Source organism: Corylus avellana, chromosome ca9 (assembly GCF_901000735.1).
Source record: "Corylus avellana chromosome ca9, CavTom2PMs-1.0".
NCBI lineage: Eukaryota > Viridiplantae > Streptophyta > Magnoliopsida > Fagales > Betulaceae > Corylus > Corylus avellana.
This window is the reverse complement of record NC_081549.1, coordinates 13,715,841-13,743,762: the sequence shown is the minus strand read 5'-3', so window position 1 is coordinate 13,743,762 and position 27,922 is coordinate 13,715,841. Positions and strand designations below refer to the sequence as shown.

At 35.8% G+C, this 27,922-nt stretch overlaps 1 protein-coding gene and 1 pseudogene across 1 annotated transcript; one reads left to right on the top strand and one right to left on the bottom strand.

Annotated features, from left to right (window-relative positions):
- The first annotated feature begins 119 nt into the window (after nucleotides 1-119).
- LOC132161826 (probable zinc metalloprotease EGY1, chloroplastic) lies at nucleotides 120-14,534 on the top strand. The gene is made up of 10 exons (XM_059572022.1): nucleotides 120-697; nucleotides 1,246-1,710; nucleotides 1,869-2,009; nucleotides 5,815-5,916; nucleotides 8,123-8,334; nucleotides 8,566-8,616; nucleotides 8,696-8,765; nucleotides 13,637-13,705; nucleotides 14,136-14,186; nucleotides 14,282-14,534. Exons 1-10 carry the CDS (start codon nucleotides 347-349, stop codon nucleotides 14,438-14,440), a joined length of 1,671 nt encoding a protein of 556 aa, XP_059428005.1. The 5' UTR covers nucleotides 120-346; the 3' UTR covers nucleotides 14,441-14,534.
- Nucleotides 14,535-19,176: 4,642 nt separating this feature from the next.
- The window catches only part of LOC132162336 (uncharacterized), an 11,073-nt pseudogene continuing 2,327 nt past the window's right edge, over nucleotides 19,177-27,922 (bottom strand).

The window sequence follows — 27,922 nt, the reverse complement described above, 5'->3', positions numbered from 1 at the left end:
CAACTTTTGTCTTCCAAACAAAAATACCTATAATGCCCCCGCCATGTAATATCAACTACGCCACAAGCAGCTTCGTCAGCTTCTGTTACATTAGCCATAGCAAAAAAAGAAAAAGAAAAATATATTTTTTAAAATCCAGCAATAGATATTGTGCCACAGCCAAACGTGCTCCGAGTCTACATCTCCCTCTGCTCCCCCTTCTCCACTCTCTCCGCTTCACATTTTCCTTCCATTGGAATTCACAGAATCTCGTCTCGTTTCCCGAATGCAGCCCTGAAACAAACGCCTTCTTGAATCGCCGTTATCGTTTATTTTCAAAGATTCTTTCTTTTCGCTCTTGATTCAAATGGGAACTCTCACGAGCTGTAGTTTTACGCCCGTGGATTTCAAGTTCCTTTCAATCCCTCGTTCCGGTGCTCCCAGAGGGAGATTTCGGTTCCCGGAGCTGACCGGTTCCAGGAATTCATGTTTCTTGTGCAGAGAAATATCGTATAGGTTGAGGAGGAAGACTTTGTACAGAAATTTAGGTAGGTTTAGGTGTTTTAGCGTTGACAATGGAAGCAATGGAGATGGAGAGAGTGGTAGTGACGCTTCGAGAGATTCGAATGCGGCGGCAACGACGACGACCGAACATGAAGAAGCGGCAGAGGAGTTCAATGCGGAGAAAACGACGCCTCCTGCTTCTGTTTCATCGAGGGTATTGTTTTTACTCTTTAATTTGAATTTGTTTTTTTAAGCTCGGCCTCTTTTTTTTTTTTTTTTGAAAAAAAATTCAGAGTTGAATTTGACTCGATGAATAAATTGAAAGCAAGCATAGCGTTAGGATTAATGGAATTCAATTTGTTTTAAAACATGGTAACCGCATGCCCTTACTAGAACATTTAGATTTTCTACATATTTAAGATTAAAAACGAAAATGGCTTGTATAGGATTCACTTGGGAGTGTCTTTCAAATGCTCAATTTCAGTGTTGGTGTGGGTCATTAAAATTGTCAAATTGAAATTCTTTTCTGGAAGAAATTATTGTAAGGTCTCCAAGAGGCCATTGGTTTCAACAAGGCCCCAGTTTTTTAATCTACCAATGTTCCTTGCAAGGTAGCTGGCTGGTGATTCATTTGGTGCTATATCATGTGATGGTAGTGGAAAATAAAGATTAAAAGAGACAAAAATGACCTATGCATTTATGTCTAACAGTAATATAAGATGTCTCTGCTGATTTCGAGTCTACCGATGTTTCCTTCTTCAGCCACCAAGTATATCTCCGGTTGGACAATCTTACAATAACTTCCAAGTTGACTCTTTTAAACTGATGGAACTCCTTGGACCCGAGAAGGTTGATTCTGCTGATGTAAAGTTGATTAAGGAAAAGCTTTTTGGCTATTCTACCTTCTGGGTCACTAAAGAAGAACCATTTGGAGACCTTGGTGAGGGCATTCTGTTCCTTGGAAATTTAAGGGGAAAGAGGGAAGAGGTGTTTGCCAAACTTCAAAGTCAGCTGGTCGAGGTCACAGGTCATAAGTACAACCTTTTTATGGTTGAGGAACCCAATTCAGAAGGACCCGACCCACGTGGCGGTCCACGTGTTAGCTTTGGTTTGCTGCGAAAAGAGGTTTCAGAGCCGGGACCAACTACACTTTGGCAGTATGTGATTGCTCTCTTGTTATTCCTTCTAACCATTGGTTCCTCTGTGGAGTTAGGAATTGCATCTCAGGTATATGATTGCAAATACAAGTTTACATCGTAGTCTTCTCCTGTAGATGTTAGCACACTCTCTTTTATCATATGTTTACGATCATAATTGTTCATCAACTATCAATTTGTTTGTCATTTTGGAGACATACCATTGATTACATATTTCTTATTAAGCAGCTCAATCGGCTTCCACCAGAGGTTGTGAAATACTTCACAGATCCAAATGCTATTGAACCACCAGACATGGAACTGCTATTTCCATTTGTGGAGTCTGCTTTGCCCCTAGCATATGGTGTTTTGGGAGTCTTATTGTTTCATGTAAGCAAAACTGTCTTGCTGTCTGTCTATTTTGGTTATATAAATGCATTTCACTGGGAAAAGTTTCTATTATAACATGTTGTGCTATGTTTATTATGCAGATCTTAATCTATTTTGTTGCTTCTATTGTTCATTTTTTTTTATTGTAGATTTATAGGAACTGATGTGCTTACCTTTTTTGGATAAGTAATTATGATATAAAAAAGCTCAGAGGGGCGCAACCCACATACACGGGAAGTATAAAAAAGAGCGCTTAAGAGGGAGAAAAATGAAAAAGAAAATCAGAGAAGCTAATCCCTATAGGAGCTAGCCAAGCAGCCGTCCAGGAATACAAAGTAAAGAAGAAAAAATGAGTCAATTCTTCTATAGTCCTAGTGGAGTTCTCAAAGTATCTAGCATTCCTTTCATTCCAAATACACCACATAAGACACAGAGGGATCATCTTCCACACTACCGCGCTTCGAGAACGGCCTCCCGACCACCAACAATCGAACAAGCCCCTCACCTTGCAAGGCATGACCCAATGCAACCCAAACCGATCAAAAATAGTATGCCAAAGAACACTTGCGATCTCGCAATGGAGAAGAAGATGATCGACTGACTCTCCATTCTTCTTGCACATACAACACCACTCCACTACCACTAGGTTCCTCTTTCGCGGGGTGTCGTGAGTCAAAATTTTGCCTAAGGCCGCGGTTCACCCGAAAAAAGCCACTCGCAAAGGCACTTTAGTACGCCAAATGCTCTTCCAAGGAAACACCTCATGGTCAAATTTGGACAAGGCCTTGAAGAGAGACTTAACCTTGAACTTGCCTTTCTTAGACGATGACCATCGAATACGATCCACAGAACCTATGGATATCTTGCAAGAGTACAACCGATCAAAGAAAGAAGAAATCAAATCCATCTCCCAATCCTGTACGGGCCGCACAAAAATGACATTCCACTCGACAGCCGCATTCCTCCAAATAAAGTTATCCTTCACCTAAGCTTCTTTATGTCTGGCGATGCTAAACAAGGACGGGAAAGCATGCTTCAAAGAGGAGTCCCCACACCAAATATCATGCCAAAAACGAACTTTCAAACCCACCCCCACCTCAAAACGAATACCTTTGGCAAAAAAATTCCAACCTTGACGAATGTGCTTCCATAAGCCCACACCATGGGGACCCGAAACCTCCTTTGTGCACCACCCACCATCCTGGTCTTCATATTTAGCTTTGATAACCTTATACCACAGAGCCTTACTCTCATTTGCATATCTCCAAAGCCATTTACCCAGGAAAGCTTGATTAAACTGATGCAACTTACGAATGCCAAGCCCACCGTACCGAAGGGGACGACATACTTGATTCCAATTTACAAGATGTAGCTTAGGCTCGTCTCCCATCCCTCCCTATACCTTAAAACTATCCTATATATTGCCATATTGCCATTTTGTAAGTTTATTTATTTTGAGTGCAGATTAAGCTCTATTATATTACCTGCTTGTGGCATTTGAAGATAATTAACCATTTGATCATTTTTGGCCCTTAGCTCATGTGGTAAAGGATGGGGTGAGGTGGGTAGGTTTAGGGTCTGTAAAGTCAGAACCCCATTCTTCCTATTGGAATCATATGATTTCAGATTTCGCTAAGGCTATCCTTGTATGTTTTGCACATATTGTCCTGGAGCTTAAAAAATTCCAAGGTTCCATGCCAAAACCACATCATTTGCAGACTGCAGAAAAATATATTTTGATACCTTATTTTGATATTGTGTCGCTAAAGCTGTCCACGTATGGGTCATGTACATTGTCCTGGAGTTTTAAAAGTTCCTAGGTCCCATACCAAAATCACGTGATTTGCAAACCATGGAAAACACCAGGAAATGACATTCGGTAGCCTATTTTGATATTGAGTCTGTGACACACGTTATTGTATAATATATGATTTTTTTATTTATTTATTTTTATTTTTTTATAATCTCACAAAAAATGCTTATGAGGTTACATATTTTATTTGGAGAATCTAATTGTCAGAGTGCCCATGTTGTAAAATGTGCTAGACTAATAAACCCAAATCAGCAGTGCAGATTTTTTACCCTTGAGCCTTGAATCAGGTGTGGAGTGGGGATGGGATAATCGTAGGTTTGAAAAGCGGTACAGACTGCAACCCGCGGGGGAGTGCCCCACCCCTTTGTCGCCCATGGCTGTTAGAGGAAGAAAATAATTCTCTTTTGTCCTTTTCTCTGTTCTCTTTTCACCCCAATATATAAACTGTGGCTCTTGGGCTTTGGCACATCCATCTCAGTTCAAGAAAAGGACCCAGCTTCACTGCTCTACCAAAATCACATTTTTACCTCTAGTTTGTGGCATAGATACATCAACCAATGGCTTCACTCATTTCTATTTGTTCAATTGGTCAGCTAATCTCGGTGTTGGTTAGCTCTTTGGTGATTTCTTCTGCAGGAGATTTCTACCAAGACTTTGACATTTCTTGGGGAGATGGCCGTGCCAAGATGCTAAACAACGACGAGCTTCTTACTCTCTCCCTTGTCAAAGCCTCTGGCTCTTGTTTTAACTCAAATAATGAGTATAAAATGGATCATGCAAATCCTCTCTCTCTCACTCTGCCTTTCAATTTTCGCTCTCTGTGACCAATAAAATACTAAAATAAAGATAATTATCAAAGCCATCCCATCTATCGATTCTTGACCCCCTTAAAAGCAACCCAAGTTTAATTAGGCCAGTGTCTCTCTCTTAATATAAGTGACCTTATTTATCTCTTACTTAGCCAGTGACTTTGACACTAATAAAGGGAAAGTTAGCAGATTGTGTGCTAACAAGGTCCCAAGTCTCTCTCTTTCTGTTTTTAGGGTGTAACTAAATCAGCCCAATTACCATGGACTTAACTAGTGGAGTGACTTTCGTAGCAAGAATTTTACATAAGTCTTTGTCTTCACTTTCTCTGTTAGGGCTCCAATAAAGGAATATGTTTTGGGTAGTGTGCTGATAGAAAGGCCAGTGTGTAGAACATGTTTATTTAGCAAAAAAGTGCGTATGAAGAAGGCCAAAGGCTGAAAAGGTGGAGTCATAATTGTAATTTCACAAAGAAACAGGTGCTTCCAGACTCATCAACTGCTAGATCAGAGTACAAGCGTTAGCATGGGAAGAAAAAGACAGACACATGCCCGATTGGTCTCTACCCCACCGTCCATACTATGCTTTTGTTCTTATAGCTTGAATCAATTACTCCACCAAACATGTCATTTTTAGAGTAAAAATTGGACTCTGAAGAGAGAGAGAAAGACCACAAGGCTTCTATCAAAATGTTCAATCATAAAGAAAGAGGGATTGAATTTGTGAAGTTTGAAAGCCTTTAAGTTTTGTTAGTTATATTTTTTTAATTTTTTAATTTTTAAAAAACTTATCTTTTAATTTTGCCCCCTATGAACCAGAATCCTGGCTTTTCTACTATATAGACTGTATTCACCAGTTCAATGTTGAAAGATGCATCCAAAACCATTTATCTTGAGTTGACTAATTACTAAAGAGGTAAAAGTTAAATTTTCTACCTCTCAATTTGCTAACAAGAACTATAGATTCTGAGTGAAAGAGAATATCAAAACTTGTGTTTGTTTTCAGCAATTGATAATCTCATAATCAACCATGTGTATATTTTTTTCTTATCTTTTCACCTATTTCTTGATTAATTTTCTTCTTCAAGTGATACGAATGTTACCAAATTTGATCAATTGTTGTTTTATTTGTCTTCAATTGTTATCTTTTGTTTTATTTCCACATGATAAAAATATTTACATTCAGGAAGTTGGGCACTTTTTGGCTGCTTTCCCGAAGAAAGTAAAGCTAAGCATTCCTTATTTCATTCCCAACATTACCCTTGGCAGCTTTGGTGCAATTACTCAGGTCAGTATATTTAATTATTTCTGTATGTCGGTTCCAGACCTAAAAACATTAAGTGGCAGAATTTATTTTTATTTTTGGGGTTTATAAACAAGATATGATCACGGTTTTCATCTTAGTTTTTATTTTGTTCTCTTGGTGAGAATGTTGCAGTATAATTTTCTATGATTGAGTGTGATACACAAATGAAATGCAAGCCAGTTCTTAATTCTCCTTTTCTTCATATATTTAGTAATGCCCTCCTCATGCATGGAAGGAGGGCTCTTTATGACCCTGTAAAGTTGCTGGGAATTGAACAGTTATTCAACTGGTCAATACCAATTTCCCATATCTATATTGATAATCCAGCATTGAAAGGTTATTTAAATGGTCAAGACCAATTCCCATATTTTGGTGAACACATCCAGCACTAAATGGTTATTTGACATCTTCATGACCAATACTTTAGACATCATTTCTCTCATCTTTCAAGTTCATCTGTTCTTGGTTTTTAAGTTAAATGTTTTCTTCCATACGAGTGAATAGGGTATTATTGATGGAAGAGGAAATCTAGTATTTAGGCATTTAAAGCTACGGATCTCTCTTTGGCTAGTACTGACTGCTTCTGGCGATTTAACTTGGAGCTGGAGTTATCCAACTTCCTCGTCCCTCTAAAACAGTGACCCCATAAAACTGTTATTGCAACAGGGTGCTTCAATTTTAATCAAAATTTAACCTCTTTTGCCGATGGTCCCTTGTGTGCCCTAACCTCTTCATTTTCTTTGTTCTCAACACAACCTAAGATTTCTGGGAAAATAATTAGTATAAAAAATAGTCAAGAATACTGGAAGCGATTCTTAGTAAACGGGAGGGATCTTTACTTATCAAAAGAAATAAAACGTGAGGGATCTTTCAGAATTATCTAAATCTCTGGCCTAATGTTACCATAACATATTATTGACAAAAAAGAAATGGACAGTATATAATGGGTCTCATACTATAAAACCTCAGGTGCTAATGGATTGGTGATCACACAAAAAATAGAAGTTCCTTTTGAATTTCCTTCTTGATTAAATGATAACGACAAACATTGTCATCATATGGTATTATCATACTGTGTTTGTTTTATCTATGTATAACCGCACATATTGCATTTTATACCATAAATTTGTTTCATACTCAGTGTCAGTCTGACCTGCTAGTTAGCTATTATAAGCTCATAAATTTCTTTTTATATGCTGTGAAAATTCTTATTTTACTTCTTTCACTTTAAGACATGTTTATGCTGTCTAAATTAGGCCAAATTATTCTTAGATTTCATTGTCATATGAAAGTGAAGGAAACACGCATAACTGCACACGCCATCTGTACTCAACATAAACCAAGAACCAATCATCTCAGCATTAGTTTTGCATGTGAAATTGAAATAATGAACTGGTCTAAATTCATTTCTACATGTGATTAATTAGGTCGTCATTTCCAATGTTGAGCTTCAGTTTTAATTCATGCATGCTTGTTGGCAATCCTTGTTTCATGCAAACACAGTGTTGTGATTAATTAGGTTGTCATTTCCAATGTGATACACATACATGCTTATTGCTTAAACAAAGAGTTGGGATACTCTGTTTACTAGCGCAGTCCTTATTAGAACAACATCAATGTTTCAGATGCATACAATATGAGCGTCTTAGCTACTGATGAAGACAGGTGATATTTCAGGAACAATCTGGACTGGCCATTCTTTATGGTGTATAGTCTTTCTATCGGCGATTAATGATTTGTTGTTTCTGGATTTCAACCTGGTCTACAGGGCTTTGCAATACTGGAAAGGCATTTTTTATTTTTTTTCCTTTTAATTGGTCTCTGGTTCTCTTGGTCAAAGGGGTTTTTCTGTTAAAAAAATTGCATTCTGCTTTGATTGATGAGGGATTTTGGATTTTGGATGTTTTTGGATCTTGTGCTTATCTATATATTACGTTGCCTATGCCAACCTCCCCCTTCCTCCCACACCCAAAGAAAAGGTATGGGGTCGTAGGTTAGGTCACAGTTTCAAATACCGTTGGGTGCATGAGTATCATACCACGCTACAAAAAAAGAAGAAAAAGAGATATTTATACTAAGCTAGTGAGTTATATTCATTGATATATAATGGCTGGAACTTTCAGCAAATACAGTCTATATAGTATGCCTACGTGGATATTTTCTGCTTATCAACTATTAATTTGTGCAGTTCAAATCTATTCTTCCTGATCGGAGTACACAAGTTGACATATCGATTGCTGGTCCATTTGCTGGTGCTGCACTGTCTTTTTCAATGTTTGCTGTTGGGCTATTGCTCTCATCAAATCAAGATGCTGCAGGAGATTTGGTGCAGGTTCCAAGCACGTTGTTTCAAGGTTCTTTGCTTCTTGGACTCATCAGTAGAGCTACTCTTGGTTATGTGTATGTCCCTCGCCTCCATGGCTTTATTGATCTGGAAACATTGTTTGATATGCAAAGTGCAAACTAAGAATACATTCATAGATTCAGTGGCTGTGATGCCCCTTTGGACTAATCTAATAAATGCGCAATAAGGGTCGGTTGAAGCCTTACTGGCGCACTAATATGATCATTAAATTTTACTTGTATCTCATCCTTGTTATGAAACTTTTTGGTTTACATGTCCACGTGCAGAGCAATGCATGCTGCAACAGTTTCAATTCATCCTCTCGCAATTGCAGGATGGTAATGTACCATTCTGGGACTATCTTACTCTTTTTTATCATCATGTGTAATATGCTTACCATACAAGCAACTTTTGCAGGTGTGGCTTAACAACATCTGCTTTTAATATGCTTCCAGTAGGGTGCCTTGACGGTGGAAGAGCTGTGCAGGTAACCTTGCACTTACTTTCATCTGATTTTGTTGGAAAATCTACATATGAGGTTGGTTATGTATTTTAGGGGCACTATAAATCTTGCACACTTGTGGGATGGTATTAGTAAATTTGTGTAGTGATGATTGTTGGTAGAATTTCCCTGTGTATTGTGATGAGTTCGCATCATTATTTATTATTATTATAACATGGGTGCTAAAAAGATATGGGTTTTCTGTTATATATATTGGCAGAGAGCCACAAATGTATTGTGGGGAACTTTTGCTTTAGGATATGAGAAAATTTGAAAGATATTTTCTATATTTGCTAATGAAAATCCATTTGTATGCTTAAGTATTTGCATTCTTGAAAACTTCCTTTTATTGAGGCATTCTAGATTTATCTGATCTAATAGATGTGTTAATTTGATCTAGTTCTTTGAAAAGTAATATAAAAAGGTGTTGATGATGATATGCCAATTTATGTAAAATTATCAAAAAAAAAAAAAAAAAAGTAATATAAAAAGATGCCGTCATATGCATAGCAAGAGTTTTCCCTTCATTCCGATCAGCTGCTAGATTAGGTACGAATTGTTTACATTATGCATAGATTTGTTGGTCAAAGTTCATTTCTCTAGTGATCAATTCACCTATTTGACTTTGAGTTGTGTTCATAAACCCTTGTTCTTTGCTATCCAGGCTCATTAAAAGTCACATGCTAACATGTGATCTCTTAAAAGACATAACAATAACAATAACAAAAAGAAGTAATATAATCACATGACTTGGCCAAGACATAAAGTGATGCAGAATTATGTGTCTTCTTGGGATATGAGGAAGTCAAAATAATATAGGCACGGGTGTTTGTTTGAACAGGCTGGACGCTTTGGTTGTTTTTAGTCAAAGATTGGTTTACCGGGGAAGTAATAGAGTGGGTTAGTCGAAGTAGCGGTCGATTAGGGAAGTGATATAATGGGTTGGTCAAAGCTGTGATTGATGGTCGATCCAAGGTGTATCTTGTTCAGACAAGCAAGAATCGTGTTCGAACAATAATCTAGAAATATGGCTGTTTGGGCTATTTATTATATCAATTTGCTTGTTTTTAGGGATATTTTTGTCCTTTTATGTTTCCAGCACAGGGTCCCATGTTGTAACCTATATATAAAGGCAAGTTTTGGTTTTCTTTGGAAAAGTCTTGCTTTGTTATTTGATTTCGAAATTGAATAAGAATTCCTAGAGAGATATTCTTCATACTACAACCTTGAGTGTTCTCTTGAATCAATCAAGTGTTCCTTTATTCTTGGCATTCTAAGTGAATTATCTGGTTTAAAGAAGGATGTTGCTTCTCGTACTTGTTTGCAAATGAATGGATTCAAGCTTGTTTTTCTTTAACACAAGATGTAATTTTGCTACATCCTCCCTGTATCAGTTGGTATTAGAGTCATCTCTCTCCATGTATTATTAGTTGGTGTCAGAGCCAATTCTCTCCTTGCATCAGTTTGTATCATAAGTAGTCACATTCTTGCATCATGCTATCAAGAGGATGCGTTGGTGCTTGGGATTCCACTGTGGAAAAAGTTATGAAGAGACCATGCTAAGATGCTACAACAAATCAATGCTTTGACTCAACAAGTTGCTTGAAAACAACAATAAATCAATGCTTTGGCTCAACAACTTATCAAAAACAAGTTATTGTCTTAAACGCTGCTTTGCAACAACCACCACCAATCCAGGCTTTGTGGAGGATGAGGAAATCAGAAACGATAAACAAGTTGAGAGACAATGTTTAGTGAATTAGAATTCTCCACCAATCTATAATGACTACTTCAACGATGAAGATTTCGTGGAGGTAAGCTTTAGCCCATGGTGATGATATTGTTGAACATTGCAATAAGTATCAAGTGCTCAATGAAAGTCCCCGGGACTCAATTTTGATGAAGGCTCATTCATTTGTTTTCTTTAAAAAATAAGCATTTTAATATTTCTTCCTGTGATAAAAAGAAGATATTAATCTTGGATTACTTTTTGAAAACAATAGAAAATGATTTATTAGGAATAATAAGAATATTACAATTAGAATACTCATGAAGAAGGAACTGCAATAAACGCAAAAAGGATGCATCTTTCACCCGGTAGCGAAGGGACATGGCCTGGTCAATCTATTTTTGCTATTGGGGAGTTGCTTAGCAGCCAAATATGAGCACCATGGCCTTTTCTTTTCCTTTGGAAATCTCCATAGCCACTTCATAAGAATGGCTGACTTGGTTGAAATCCACCTCCTTTAAGGTGATTGAAAAAATCCATAAAAAAGATTTCATTTTTATCCTATTTGGGAAGAATTCATTGAGCAGTGATTGATTCTAAAAGTTTCTAGAAATACAAAGGTTGGATTTAGCCTATATGCTACATGATGATCGTAGTCTGTTGCCTATTATATATTGTTTATGTTGCAAATTGAAGAAGAGTTCTCAACTTTAAGTTGGTATAGCACAAGGTTTCTAAGACTCATAACTTGAATTTTGCAAGAAGACAACGGCGGAGAAGATGGTGGAAAGCATTTTTTGGAGATTCAAGTATGATGCATCAAGATTTGTTGAAAAATGTTTAATCTGATTTGTATGTAAGGATAAAGTAATCACCACGAGACAAAAGTGGTCAACATATGAGTGGTTGAAGTATCATTCCTTTGATGACATGGCTTCCTTCAGTCTAAACTCGACGAGTTTTCTTGAGCAACAGGAGAATGATGTAGAACACATCATGAAAGGTACGTGTCTTCTTGGGATATGAGGAAGTCAAAATTAAATAGGCGTGATTCATTCAAATGGGCTGGATGCTTCAGTCCATTTTAGTCAAAGATTGATAGAGCAAGGGAGTGACAAAATGGGTTAGTCAAATATTGGTCGATTGGGGAAGTGACAATATTGGTTGTTCAAAGCTGCAATTGATGTTCAGTTGATCCAAGGTGTATCTTGTTCGAAGAAGCAGAATCCTGTTTGTATGGTAGTTTGGTAGTATGGCAGTTAGGTTTATTTTTCATACGTATTTGTTTGTTTCTAGGGATATTTTTGTTTTTAATGTTTCTAGCATAGGGTACTGTGTTGTAGCCTATTTAAAGGCAATTTGTGGTTTTCTTTGAAAAAGCCATGGTTTGTTATTTGATTTCGAAATTGAATAAGAATTCCTAGAGAGCTTTTCTTCATACTCCAACATTGTGTTCTCTTGAATCAATCAAGCGCTGATGCCTTTATTCCTACCATTTTAAGTGAATTAATAGGTTTAAAGAAATATTTTTCTTCTAGCACTTGTGTGCAAATCAACAGATTCAAGATCTTTTATCTTTCTTTTCCATTTAATTTTCCTACATGCCCCCGCATCAAAAAGACTAGGCTTACTAGTTAGCTGGTCCATGAGGATGCTTTGCTTTGGATTTGGATGATCCTGCATCATTTAGATAGGTGAGATCCATGTGCTATAGGTTTCATCGGTTAGATGTTTTTCTTTGTCAATGAAGTGCTCCTTCTATCTTATAGTGCTGATCCAAGGACATCTCTTCAGTATTCATTTATTTTATGTTCTTACAAAATTTTCTCATAGATGTAATGATTTAATATTCTGTAGTATGTTTGTTTAATAATTTTTGTCATTCCATATGCAATGTAACTTCTGTAGTTTGTTTATATTTTATCTTCCCCTATCAATTTATTTTATTTTATTTTATTTACAATGAAAATGGAGAAGGGTAAGAACGTTAGTGTTCAAGTTGTTTGACATGGGCTTATTTTAGTCTATTGGTCCATTATTTCTGTGAAATTTATCTTAAGTTTGTTGATGAAAGAAGGGCTATCTTGGGCTTAGTCAAACATAAAAGCTTGTCCTATCTCCTCAGGAATTTTTATTATTATTATTTACTTTAGTGTTCTCTCCCCCCCCCGAAGAGGTGTGTGTGTGGTGTCTGTTGCGTCAGGAGCACTGGATTTTTTTGACGATGCTGTGAATAGTCTGTATTGCTAGTTTTTATCAAACCACCAATTTTGACCTCTGACCAAACCCTGCCTAAATGTATTCATAAATGTTGCTTGTGTAACGACCCAGGGAAAAGTGCTAGCCATATCTGCGCTATCACCCCAAAAGGACTAGTCAATTTGGAGCTTTCCTAGAATTCATTATAAAGTTCAGTTTCACCTAGTAACTAGGCAATGTGGGACTTAGCACCCATGACTATCTCTATAAACCATCCACTCTATGTGGGCTTCTTCTCATCTTCCCAATATGGGACTGGGGTGTTACAAACTCCCCCTCTTAAACTCCTGACGTCCTTGTCAGGTTCACGTCATGCAGTGCTCCAGTACCACATGACCTGGCGTTACTAGGTGGCTCTGATACCACTTGTAACGACCCAGGGAAAAACGCTAGCCATATCTGCGCTATCACCCCAAAAGGACTAGTCAATTTGGAGCTTCCCTAGAATTCATTATAAAGTCCAGTTTCACCTAGTAACTAGGCAATGTGGGACTTAGCACCCATGACTATCTCTATAAACCATCCACTCTATGTGGATTTCTTCTCATCTTCCCAATATGGGACTGGGGTGTTACAACTTGTCTGTGCTGTTTCTTGAGTCTTTGAACTGATTCTTGTCAACTTATCTGAAATGGTGAAAAGCAACTTTTCTTCTTGCTCCTGTAATTGCTTCTACGGAATTTAAAATGCCTTTGGGGGGGCGGTGAATTTTGTTACGCTTCCTTTGTTGAAGAAGATAAATTTTCTGTTTGTCAATTTTTCATGTTGAATAAATCAGCTTCCCTAGCTTAAGTGATTTAATTTAAATCATTATTATCATCCTGAATTATGTATCACACAATGATAATTTTGATTATATTTCTTACAGGGTGCTTTTGGAAAAAGTGCGCTAATTGGATATGGTCTGACGACTTACACATTGCTTGGATTGGGTGTGGTAGGAAAAACTCATCTTTGCTCATTCATTGTATTATGTTAACCAATGGCAAGGCTATGCCCAATTTATTTGTTGATCCACTTGATTATATATAATATATCATGAAGAAGACAAATTGGTCGGTTACGAAATATTATAGGTCAACCCCAATGGGTAGCTCAATCGGTTGGAAACTATGCCTCATGAAGCGGAGGTCATTAATTTGAATCTCCCATTTCTCCCTCCTCCGGGATCAAAACTTAAAGAAAAAGTATTCAACATGTCCATGGCATCATCCAAGCTCCATTCTTCCATTGTGCTTTAGTTCTACTAGTTGTACCATATTATAGTTAATGCTTCATTGCCTGGATTCTCAGCAGCAACTCCATGATTGATTCTTTGAAATATATATTATGTTCAGATTGACATCATATGTTTCTTCATATTTCAGCTTGGTGGACCTTTGTCACTTCCTTGGGGACTATACGTGCTAATATGTCAGGTATATAAATAATAAGGAAATTATAGAAACTTAGAAATGTGAATTTTTCATGGTTTTTCAAGTAATCCATTGTTGTTGATTATATATATTTTCAGAGAAATCCAGAAAAGCCTTGCTTAAATGACGTGACAGACGTTGGAACATGGAGGAAAGCACTTGTTGTGGCGGCTATTTTCCTGGTTGTGTTGACGCTTCTTCCTGTATGGGATGAGCTTGCAGAGGAGATAGGTATAGGTCTTGTGACTACGTTTTGATGTAATACGTGTAGAGCAAACCTAATTTTTGACTTCAAATCTAATTCATTATCAATTGCTATATAGCTTGGTGAGTCATGCAACTTTGTAATTATTCTTTTCTTTTTTCAATTAATCCTTTCTTTTACACACACACACACACACACACACAATATATATAGTGACTCACCAAATTAAAGCATTTGACATTAGTACTCTGAAAACTTGGCAACCGGTTTGATAATCAGTTTTCTCTTTTTTTCACTAAAATATTTTTAGGCCTGTTGTGTTTGGACATAAGATATTTTTTTTCCATGAATAGAGAGAGAGAGAAAAAAAAAAAAAGGGTATATAATGAGTTGCTTTTTGTTATTTTCTCAAATTGCTTGAGATTGGGAAATATATATATATATTTTATCAACATATTGAAATTTACTAAGTTAAAATTAACGAAAAATCATAAAGAAAATAATAGACAATGATAGTTGTAATGGTCGTAATGGGAGGAGTGGAGAAGATGGAGGTAATGGAGGGGATGCTAGTGACAATACGAAAAAATAGTTTAATAATGTTAATTCAGTTGATCGTACTAACAGATGGAAAGTAAGATTGCGGCTTGCCGAAATTTGTTAATGGGGGTATACCTCAAATGCGGAGTTTCTCTATCGCTGAGATTTCTTGCAAAGAGAACGGCAAAATGCATGAGTATTAGGGATTTAATGTATGTACTTGGAATGGCCTTCCCTTTCTTAAGTGGAATGATTTTTCCCTCATACGGCTTTAACCAAGTGTTGTTCGCAGATAGGGCACGGCTATACCCAGAGATATGCTCCTTTGCATTCTCTGCACCATCTACTCACCATCTATGTGTCTTAATTTTATTTTATTATTATTATTATTATTTTTTTTTGAAAAAGTCAAGATGCACTCACATGAGATGGTGAGTAGATGGTCTTGGGAATGAAGAGAAGCATTCCTCCTATACCCAAGCATTGCACTTGATTTACGTTCTTTAATGTGGTATGTCCTTCACCAAGTCACTCGTTGGGGAGGTGTGATCCTGGTAGAATAGTGGCATTGAATCCCTCTCTTCTTGGCAGGTAAGGACCATCACTGGCAAGTTAAGGGTGTTGGCTGATTCATTGTTGGGAAATTAGGATTGTGTGGCAAGTCTATTATCTTCTACACTGTCTTCCTTATTGCAATTTGAGCAACAGGCTGATAGACTCATTCAACCCATCTAGGTCCATTGAATGGGTCCATACATGGTCCAGGTCTGCACTCTCATCTCGGGGTTGGTCGGGTGGATATTTGGTATATCAACTTATGGGAAGGTGACACATTATTTGTAACCCAACTTTTGGAGAAATTTTTTGGGAAGTGTAGCGTTTCTCTTTAACAAAGGTGGTCATGTCACACATGCACATTATTATTTCATTTTTCTATGCATGTAAAATAGCATTGAGAGTCACATTGTCATTCATTTGAAATATCATAAGCTTTAATTAGAAACTCATGGTTCACAACATTAAATCACAAAGCATTTCATGACAGTACAAAGATACACATTATATATCTAATATGCATGCTCAAAAATTATTGTTTAAAGTTTCACGTGAGTTTACTCACCTAGGTCGTAATAGTCCTTCACAAACTCTTATTCGAAAGCTATGGTTCCTTTGTTTACGAGATATCTTGTTATTAGTTTGGTTGACTAAGATGTGGCCCTAACCATAGTACTTAAATCACCATTTTTTTGCATTTTGATCAATACTGATAGATTGGTGCATGAGTGTCGCTTGATCGGTAGATATTGATACATCGATACCCAAACACCGCTTGATCGATTAGTACTATTAAAATGATACTCGACCACTGACTGATTGTGACGCCATGCCTTAGTGCAATAAGGTTGTAAGTAGAAATATCTAATTTCACACTTGACATTACGATATCAGAGATAGAATTCTCGCAGCGAAATATATTCTATTTTCTTTTTAAAACACTAGGAATCCCTTACATAATACATTTAGAGCTTATTGAAATACTTCAATATTATTTTGGGATAAATGCAAAATTAGTCCTTGTAATTAGCCTAAATTACAAATCACTCAATGTGGTATCTAATATCTAATATTTAATATTCTAATATATATATATAATATGGGAGTTTTAAGTAGGATGGCATATGACAAGTGGTGATTAATTCAAATGACACGTGTATAGCTTTAAAATTCAAACGTACCCTTTTAAGTGAAATGTTTTAAACAAAATTTTAACGGTTATTTAAAACCTTCAATCTTCTTCTTCTATTTTTCTCTCTTCAATTCACAAACAAATAAACAGAGACAGAGAAATAAAGGTGTTGTGTCTTTTTTATCAAAGAAATCGTTTTCTCCTCCACAAGCAAGGACTCTAATGCAAATCCCAAGCCAAGTACTCTATCTCTGAGTCCATTCAACAAACACATGTGCACCCAAACTAAATTACTATAATCTTTGTAATTATTATTATCCATAGGTTTTTTCTTCTCCTCCGTCTCTTACTTCTCTTTCTAACTGACGTTCTATCTCCCTCCCTTTATTCTTCTTCTCTATTTTCCTGTTCTTTCTCTAACACATGTTCTCTATCTCTCCCTCTCTCTGTTTTTGGGTTTTGTAATTCTCTGTTTGTTCTTTTTGGCTTGCTGCACAATTGAAAGGGGGTAATTTTTAACACTGATTTGGGCCTTTCTCTTCGGCTCGGAACCAAAAGTACAACCAAATGGTGTTAACAAATTTCATACTCACGGTGGCCGGTTTTAGCGCCGTGATTCTATTGCTAAGGAGTGACATCAAGCAATCGGCGGCGGTCTTCAAACGCAACGCCAATGTATTTTTTTTTAGAAATGCTAAGGGTACTAACTCTTTTACTAAGAGATGAGTACTAATATGATGTTGAGCTTATTCATTGGTATATCTGTTTCCCATGTTGTAGCGAAAGAAAGTATACAAAAAAAGATATATATTTTTATTATATGAGTATTTTTCATTTTTCGTTTGTTTGTCTTTATTTCTTATGGTTTTGTTCTTCAGTTTCCAATTGTTTGTTCAAATTTATATATTATATTTTATTTCTACTCTAACTGTAGTTTCTTTTACGTATATATGCGAATTAAGGTGGTTGAAAGAAAAATGTGTTTAAATCTTGAAATTAAATTATAATGATTTACTCAAATAATTTTTTTATTTTTTGCTTTTGAAAGCAAAGTAAAACACAAATTTATTTGATTATTGTCCAGAAAATGAAAAGAAATGCTTTCAAAACACCAAGAAGATGGGGAAGGCCAAGGCAAAGGGTGGAATGGGTTATAGAGGTTTAGAATGCTTCAATATGGCATTACTTGCAAAACAAGGGTGGAGGATTCTACAAAATCCGGATTCTCTAGTGGTTAAAGTGTTTGAGGAAAAATACTATAAGGGGGGAGCTTTTCGCACCTCAAATGTGGGGAATAGGCTCTCATATGTGTGGAGGAGTATTTGAAATGCAAAGAAGCTTTCAGAGGTTTGGTGTGGAGGGTTGGGAACGGACAATCTATCAAAATTTGGGGTGACAGGTGGATTCCTTGTCCATCAACGGAGTCTATTCAATTCCCTTCCCAGATTTTGGATATGGAGGATAAAGTGGGTGCGCTTATAGATGGCTCTACACAATGGTGGAATATACCATTGATCCAAAGTATTTTCTTGATGGAGGAGGTGACAGTAATATGTAGTATGGCAATATGTTCGCAAAGGCAAATAGATAGAAGAGTTTGGGTGGGCACAAGAAATGGAGAATTTACTGTGAAGAGCGCATACCATATGGCAAAAGAAATTCAGGAGGAGGTTTATGGAGGGTGTTCCAATATTGTTGCAAGTACTTTGCAATGGAAGATGGTTTGGAAAATTGAGATGCCAAGAGTGGTGAAGAATTTTCTTTGGCAAGCTGGAAATGATATTTTGCCTACCAGGGTTAATCTTTTGAAAAGGGGAATCCTTGAAGATCCTATGTGCCCTATATGCGGATTGGAGAGGGAAACTACAAGCCATATTATATGGAGTTGTGCTTCTGCTCGTGATGTTTGGTCAGAAGGTTCTTCAAAGCTTCATAAATGCTCAAGCTCTGATGATAATTTTCTCAATATTCTTGAGTTGCTTCAAGAAAGGCTGACAAAGGAGTTCCAATTGGTACATAATGATGAGGAATGTATGGCTTAGACGGAATGAGGTTATTTTTTGGGGGAAATTCTCTTCTCCTATTGAGTTGGTCCGTAAGTCCATGGATCAGTTGGAAGCATTTCAAAATGCAAAAAGGAGGAGAAAACAACAACCTGTGACTCAAGAGGTGGCTAGCGACTCAAGTTGGAAGAAACCTTCTCATGGTGTTATTAAAATCAATTGGGGTGCTGTTATTGATGGAGTGAGAAATAAAATGGGATATGGAGTAACAACATGAGATTACACAGGCAGTGTGGTTCATCCGGAATGAGGTACATGCTGAGCAGTGGCGGAGCCAGACGTTTCAGAATGTAGGGGCCGTAAAAAAAAAAATTCGCGTCCTAAAATTTTTTTTTTGAGTCCTAAAAATTTTGTTCAAACTGAAAATTTGGTAATTCACGCAATATATGCATCACAAAAAAAATATCTATAAAAGTTCATAAATATGTGCTCAAATTGATATATTAGAAATATAACATGTCGGCACTATATCAAAAATACAGAAATACAAAAAAGTGTCTAGAACTGCACTTTATGGTCTTTTAGAAGTACACAATCATCAAGTATCGAATCTAAATCGAAGCTCTCAGCAATTTCCCTTTCAATATAAAGAACTAAATTATTTGCAAGAAAATCATCCTCCATTTTGTTGCGTAGTCATGTTTTAATAATTTTCATTGCTAAAAATGCTCGTTCGGTAGTTGCTGTAGATACTGGAAGAATCAAAATAAGATGAATCAATCTATCAATAAGATAGTATGTCTTTGATTTTTCTGTCTTTGCCAATCCTTGGCATAATTCTGCAATAGAAGACAAATTTTGTAATGTCGGATCGGTACGGACATCAAATTCAAAATACCTCAACTGATATCTCAAATTAATTTTCTCCTGCTCAAAAAGATCAAGAGGATAATACTTCTCCACAAGGATACATATATCGTCAATTTTAAAGGATTTATAAGCATCTTTTGGATCTAAAGCAGAGCTAAGTATCAAAAGTTTCATCGCCTTTTCACCAAACTTACTATCAAACTCTTGCAATTAAAAGTCGATAGTAGTATTGAATATGTCAAAATGATAATGATGTTCCACTGTAATGTAATTCTTTTGATTACGACCTCGACCTTTAATATAACGAGCAATCAAATCCGGAATGTCAATTTCAGATTTCTTGCAGAAAGAGACAATGTTCTTAAGCAAATTATCCCAACCATTATCTCTCAACTTTTGGATAAGTTTTTTTGCAATAGAAACTGAATGAATAACATTCAAAATGTCTAGAGATTTTTGCTGCAACACTTGACAAAGAACATCAGTAATGCCCATGAGTTCCTTCATTAAATGTAAAATAAATATGAACTCGAAAGATGTAAGCATTTTATAAGTAGCCTTAGCATCTCCTCGTTGAGAGTAAGTACCTCCTTCTCTTTGAACATCTTCAAGCATTGTACAAGTAGCATCAAACATCCTTATAATGCTACAAATAGAATTAAAATGAGAACCCCAACGAGAATCACCAGCTCGTTTCAAAGTGCCAATTTGGTTAGCCCATTTTTCAGTTTCAAGCTCACTAATAGCTTGCATATGTGCAATTTGTGTTGCATGAACATCTTGTAGTAGATCATGACGTTTACATGAAGAACTGGCCACATTGATAATAAAATTCAAATTTGTGAAGAACACATGAATATAATCCACCTCTCTAGATGCAGCAACTAATGCTAATTGTAATCGATGAGCAAAACAATGAATATAGTATGCACGAGGACAATCATTAAGAAATAATGCTTGCAATCATTTCCATTCACCACGCATGTTACTAGCACCATCATATCCTTGTCCACGGATATTTTGAATATTAAGGCAATAACGAGAGAGAACATCAGATATTTCATTCCTTAGAATCAATGCTGATGTGTGTTTAACATGAACTATATCAAATAAACGTTATTGTATAAAACCATCTTTGTCAACAAATCTCAAAACAAAAGCCATTTGCTCTCTCTTAGACTCATCTCGTGCTTCATCAACAATGATGCAAAATTTAGAGTCTCCAATATCTTCACGAATTTTATTTCGCACTTTACTTGCAATGACATGCAAAATCTTCTTTTGAATTGTATGTGAAGTATACTTTGTAGATTGTGGAGCATTTTCCAAAACAACACTTGCAACTTTCTCATTATATGATGCCAAAATTTGAATCATCTCAAGAAAATTACCTCAATTTTTTGAATCAGGAGTCTCATCATGACCTCTAAAAGGACATCCTTGAAATGTAAGCCACCGAGCAACATCAATAGAAGTTTTTACACGAAGTCGATTATTTAGAATTTGTTTGGTACTTTGTGCATTCAATACTTTATCAATATGCTGTGCTTGATTTGGCAAATCCTCACAATATTTCACAACATTATTATGAGGTGAACAATGATCCTCCCCAATATGAGTAAAAAAGACACAATTTTTTTCGTCATGAACCTTTTTCCAACTTCTAAACCCCTTTATAGTAAATACATCCCATCCAGGACGTCCAAGTGCTTTCATAGAAAAAAGATAACATGGTAGACAATATGCAGCATCCGTAGAACGAGAATACTCAAGCCAAGTTGAAAATTGTGTGAACCAAGAAGCTTGAAAGCGACGAGGGTGCTTTCTGGTCCAGAAAGTGGATATTGTTCCTTTCGAAGAATAAGTTGATATGGACCATGTTTCAAATAAGCCCGTCTTATTTCATCCCGTTGATTGACTGGATAGTCCCACATCGGAGGACATAATCCTAGATCTCGTTTTATAGAAGAAACATCAACTTCATCAACATTAAGTGTGGATATTTTAAAATGAGCCTCTTGTGTCTCCGCAATTAGAGATTCTCCGCAAGGATGTTCTTCATCTTCAACCCTTGAAGATTTAAGATGACGCTCATCGGGATTTGAAGTTCCGGCATTAGGATCCAACGGTGTATTACTTTTCGAAATGTCGGCTTCTTTCCTTTTAAAGAACCAATCAATAGTTTTAAACTTTGACATGATGCATGAACCTAAAATTTACAAGTTAAATCACAACCCCGTAAGATAGACGATCGAATTACCAATATACATTACCGATAATAGAACAAATGCAACTATTTATGATGGGTAGTACCACTAACATGTATTATTCTCTTAATTTGATCAAAGCCTAAAGAGGGTAAACAGTAACACAACAACAATTTTCACTCAGTTTCAAGTTTTCAGACTTTCAGTTATGCTACAATTTTTGCCGTATTATTTAATTGTTCTACATCAAATTGATGTCTATTTATAATGATTAATGGGTACCACTAACATGTATTATTCATTTTTTTTCTCTTAATTTGATCAAAGCCTAAAGAGCCAAAGAGGCTAAACAATATCATAACACAGCAGCAATATAACATTTTCAAGAATCAGAATAAAACAAATTAAGCAGATTCTTGGGATACCTACCTCAATGTTTCCTGTAAAAATCCAATCTCCCAATGGAACCAATCCAATTTGTTAATCTGACCAGTGACCACCTATTTTCTGCCCTGAACATACATGACACCCATTAAGCCTTAAGGGAGAAAAAATCAATACACTAACATGTATCATTCTCTCAATTGCTAAACAATGTCATAACACAATAGTTGAACAGCTTGAACATTATCAATATAACACTTCCAAAATAAAAACAAGTTACTAGATTCTTGGGATTATGGAATACCTTAGTGTCGCAGGCTCACAGTTGTCGCTAGTAAAAATCCAAGTCCCCAAATGGGCCAAACCCCAATCAGACTGATTGAATCAATAATCAGTTCCTGACTTCCATTGCTGCCCTAAAAAGACATAACAGTATGACACCCATTTAAATTATAAACAATTTTTGGGTGCTCTTCTTTCATCAAGGGAAAAAAAATCAAGATTTAATGCATAAAATTAACCCTAAATCAATTCTAATTTTTAAGGGAACAAAGGATGCAAAACCCACCTGATATCTGATCTTCAGACCTTCACTCTTATAAGTTAGAAATGCAATTTATCAATGATTATGGCTTAGAGTTGGAGTTGGAGCGTCTCTGTGAAAAAGGAGAAAAAATTGAATCTTTAGATGCCTTCCTCGATCTTTTTGCTAATATTATGTGAAATTATCTTACTTACAAGTGAATCAAAGAATAAGAAACAAGAAAAAGGATTTTACAGGCACTCATAATTATTTTTTAGGAATTACAGTTTTTATTACAAATTTCTTTTTTTTTTTTAAAAAAAAATAAATAAATAAAATCAGAAATGAGAATGGAAAACAAAGAAGAAGGAAGGAGAGAGATATAAGATTTAATCAGAGCCGTTAAAATGGGATGGAGGGAATATACCAGAGATTTGGTTTCACATATAAGATGCGTGGCGTAGTCGCAGGTAGGGGTGGTAAAATGGGTACCTAACATGACCCGATTACGATCCGCGGGTACCCGTTACACGATTAGCCTATACCCAGACACGACCCATTTAGCTGAACGGGTAATCGGGTTTGACACGATTATGACACAAAAATACCGGGTAACCCGACACGACCCGTTTTACCCGTTTAAGATAACCAGGTCTAATCGGGTAGACACGACCCGACACGACCCGATTACCCTAAACTATAAAACTTTTTTTTAAAAAAAAAATTCAAAATTGTAATAATAAATTAATAATACTAATACATCTATATAGTCAATGCAAAAAATTGAGTTCCAAGAGATTAAAGGCTTTAATAAAGGATAAGAAAAAAAAAAAATTGGAAAGTGAACGTAATTGACAAATTCAAATTGTACTCCAAAAGAAATTACTAAACTCATAATTTCACCTAAACTTAAAAGTTAAAAGTTAAAACAAGTAAGTTCATTTATTAAAATAATCCACTTATTATTTAGTATGTAATACAGCCAAGGATAGCGAACTTTAAGCAAAAGCATGAATCTATATAACTATAGACATGGTAAATCTACAACTAAGTATGTAATATAGTAATAGTAGCTCAAAATGAGAATTAGTTTAAAACCTTTTTTATATGAGAATCAATCATTGATGTCTGACAATTCTTAACAAGAATTTATTATTCCTCAATTTATTATCAACTTCTCTATATTTCTTATTTTCTTTACATCCTTCTTCCTGTAAGAAACTTGAAATCTGTTATTAAGGAATAGCAATAAGCATTAAGACCGGAGACTGTGTTCATCCAGAATACTTGACAAGAGCCTACAAAAATATGTTACACCTTTAGGAAATTGGTTCAATTTTAAGAACGAGACAGATTCAAATCTAAACCAGTAGGCGAAATGGCCATAATAGCCAATTCTTGCCAAAAAAATATAGGAAAAATATTGATTATTGAAGAGGTCCCTAAGATTTAACCTTTTTATCAAAACAATTCCTAATGTTTAAAATTAAACAAATCACTCTTTAAGACATGCTCTGCTATCAAATTGCTCCCTTCATACATCTATAGTCATCAATACCTCATAAAGCATAAAGTCTAAGTAAGGACAAAACTAAAATTTCTATTTGAAAATAATCAAAATATGAATGAGATTGAGGGGTAAAATAAAATGTGTCAACATTTCCATCATAGCAATAAAGAAAAAGATAATAATAATAAAAAAAAAAAGCTAACAAAAACAAAATAATAAATAAATAAATAAACAAAACTCAAAACTACATCAACATTAGATTCATAATTCCTTGCAAAATACAAATTAGGTTCCCATGGGCCAATGTCTATTATGCCACTCTACTTGAAGTCTTGAAGGATCCATGAAGGCATCCATGATTCACCCATATAATCAAAGTCCAAAGATATAAATTATAAAACACTACAAATATGATCAGTTTAAGAAATATTAATAGATTGTGCTCCAGATGAATCTGGAATGTCACAAGAAATTGTCAAAACATCATCTTCTTTGCAATCCAAGTCCAACTTCATTTGTGTGAGTTCTATATCATAAAATAAGAAGAATTAGTATTATTTTATTATAGTGTAATAAAAAAAATAATACACGTAAACGAAGAAATTAAATATGAAAATAACTAATATTACCTTTATCTCCATATAACCAATCTTTAGTGCAAACTAATGCCTCAGCAATATCAAGCTTGAGTGAGCTCCTATATTGATCAATCACACGTCCACCAATACTAAAATTGGATTCCGAAGCAACAGTAGAAACATGAATACTCAAAACATCACGAGCCATAGCAGCTACTTTAGGATAGCGAAATTGATTTCCTTTCCAAAATGAAAGGATGTCAAATGTATCATCCAAATCCACAGACCTAAGCTCCTCCAAATAAATGTCCAATTGATTCTTTTGAAAATTAATATCATCTCCAACAAATGCTAAATAGTCCTACATGAAACAAAGAGAATATAAACATAGATAATTGAGTATATATATATACTAAGTTACTAACAAGATAAGAAATTAATGATATTATTCACCTTTTGCCAAGATAGTTTTGCTCTAGGTACTTGGGAGCGCCGAGCAGTTATGGAGCTTGAACTTGAAGTATTAGAAGAAGCACTATACTCCATAAAAAGGTTCTTAATTTTCTCACGAACATTCTCGAATTGTATAGAATCCATAACTCCATAGATTTTCGTATAGTAATAATTTACAAGATGAAGCTTGTAACGAGGATCTAATATAACTGCTAAGGCCAACACTGCACTGAATTCTAACCAATATTTCTCAAATTTAGAGATCATTTGAGTTGCCATTAATCTTTTATGCTCATCTTCACTCACAAGGTCTTCCTTCAAGGATAAATAAATCATGGCAACTACGGGAAAGTATAAGTTAGCAGTAGGATACTTAATACCAGAAAAAACACATGTAGCTTCGTAAAAGCAAGCTAAGAAACTACTGATATCACCCACCTTTTCCCACTCAAGTGCACTAGGACAATGCGGCTTATAGTTTGAATCAATCATCGCCAAATAACTAAAAGCACTACAATAATGAATAGCACTCTCAAGCATAAGATAAGTAGAATTCCATCTGGTTGGCACATCTTGTTTTAACCCCTTATGACTGTCCAATGACATTTGATTTACCGCATGAAGAAATTTTTGTTTTCGCCCTTGTGATCCCTTAACATACTTTACGCTATCTCGAACCTTTTCGATAGCATCATCAATTTCTTTTAGTCCATCTTGCACAATCAAGTTAAGAATATGGGCACAACAACGCATATGAAAGAACTCACCTTCACAAAGAAGGGCTTTCTTAATGTTCAGTGTTTGCTTTAAAAAGTCAACACAACGTTCATTAGCAGAAGCATTGTCCAATGTTATAGTAAAAATCTTGTTCTCAATCCTCCACTCTTGTAGCAAATCATATATCTTTTTTTTCAAAGAAACACCATCATGTGGTGGGGGTATAAAAGATAAGTTTAACACCATTTTAGTTAATACCCAATCGTTGTTAATAAAATGTGCAGTAAGGCACATATATCCATCGGTTGTCAAAGACGTCCACTTATCAGATGTTAAACAAATCCTCCTAGGACAAGCATGCAACATAGATTTAATCTTTTCTTTATCCCTCATATGCATCTTAACCAAATCTGCCTTAGCAGTATTTCTAGATATAGAGGGTACATCACCACGCAAGTATTGATGTAATTGTCTTAAACCATCATATTCAACAAATGAAAAGGGCAAATCATGCTTAACAATCAAAGCAACCAACAATTCTCTATATATTTTAGGATCAAATTTAGAGCCATTTATTGACAAAGATCCTGCTTTCCCAGCTAAGAGCATCTGCCCAACATCACGAGTGTTTGCCCCCCCCCACAAACTTGAATGTGCTTTCTCAAATTCCCAGTTCCATATGAACTTCGAGCCTTGTATTTATTACCACATGTCTTGCATTTTGCCCATACCTCCGGGTCATTTGGATCAGCATTAGGAACAACATCATAATATTGTCAAACAGTTGAGGTCCTCCTCCGCTTCTTTCCCTTTTTGTTACTCCCAGTCCCCACAGAAACAGAGTCACCTTCTAGTGACGGTAATTCGATCACATCGTCATCAATGTCGAATGCATCTTCAACAACTTCTTCAATATTCATCTACACACATAAATTACATAATCATTAGTTAAACTGTTAAAGTATATGACTAATGACTATATGCTATATAACTAAAAATTGAATATTTAAGAATAAATTAAAAGCTATATAGCTAAGTGAAATAAAATAATCCAACCCAAATCTTGCAATAAGCAAGTAAGCAACTATGTGATATTATACCTTAATTACAAAATAGAGTCTAGAATATATATCAAAAATTCAAACAATCAAAATCAGAGTCTAGAATATATATCAAATGGAGACTTTTTACTATTGCGTCTGTTTGCTATAGAGCACTCACGCCGCGGGCATTATCCAAGTATCCAACAACACCCATTCTATTTTGCTGTCATTTTACTGTCGGTTAATCTAAATATCTTTTTTATTTCTCTCTCTCTCTCTCTCTCTCTTTATGAAGTTCCATTCTACTTTTAATCCCCCAATTTTATTTTCAGTTTTAAGTTTTTAAAATCTTTATTTTTAATTAAAAAAAATCATTGCTTTGGCCATATTTGCCATAAATTGTTCAACAATGCAAATTCAATCAATGATTTAGCAAAATTATGTACACTAATATATAGTAAAAAAATGTAATTAAGCCATTAAGGTATAAACCCTAAACCGTATAATATCACATAATTGCTTGAAAGACAAATATATATCAAAAATTCAAACAATCCAAGATTCAAAATCAGAGTCTACAATATATATAAAAAATTCAAACAATCAAAATCAGAATCTAAACTTACAAAAAAAAAAAAAATCAGAGTCAGAGACTAGAGAGAGTAAGAGACATACCGCCATACGAGAGACAGAGAGCTGCGGCTGACGGCGACGGTGACTCGGTGAGGACGGTGAGTCGGCGACGGTGAGGTCCGTTCTTGGCTCTTGCTAACGCCTAAGGCCCCTAAGTTCCTAACGGCGAGGAGCGGAGGAGGCCCACGAGGAGGAGGGAGAGTGGAGCTGTGGAGACCCGAGAGAGAGAGGGAGAATCGAGAGAGTCAAGAGTGGCCGAGTGGGAGACGGTGAGTCGGACTGTCGGTGATGGAGGGAGAGGGAGAGACCGAGTGAGAGGGAGTCAGGGAGAGGGTTAGGTTACGTTACAGAGAGACTGATTTTTAGTTCAAAAATCAAAATGGTAA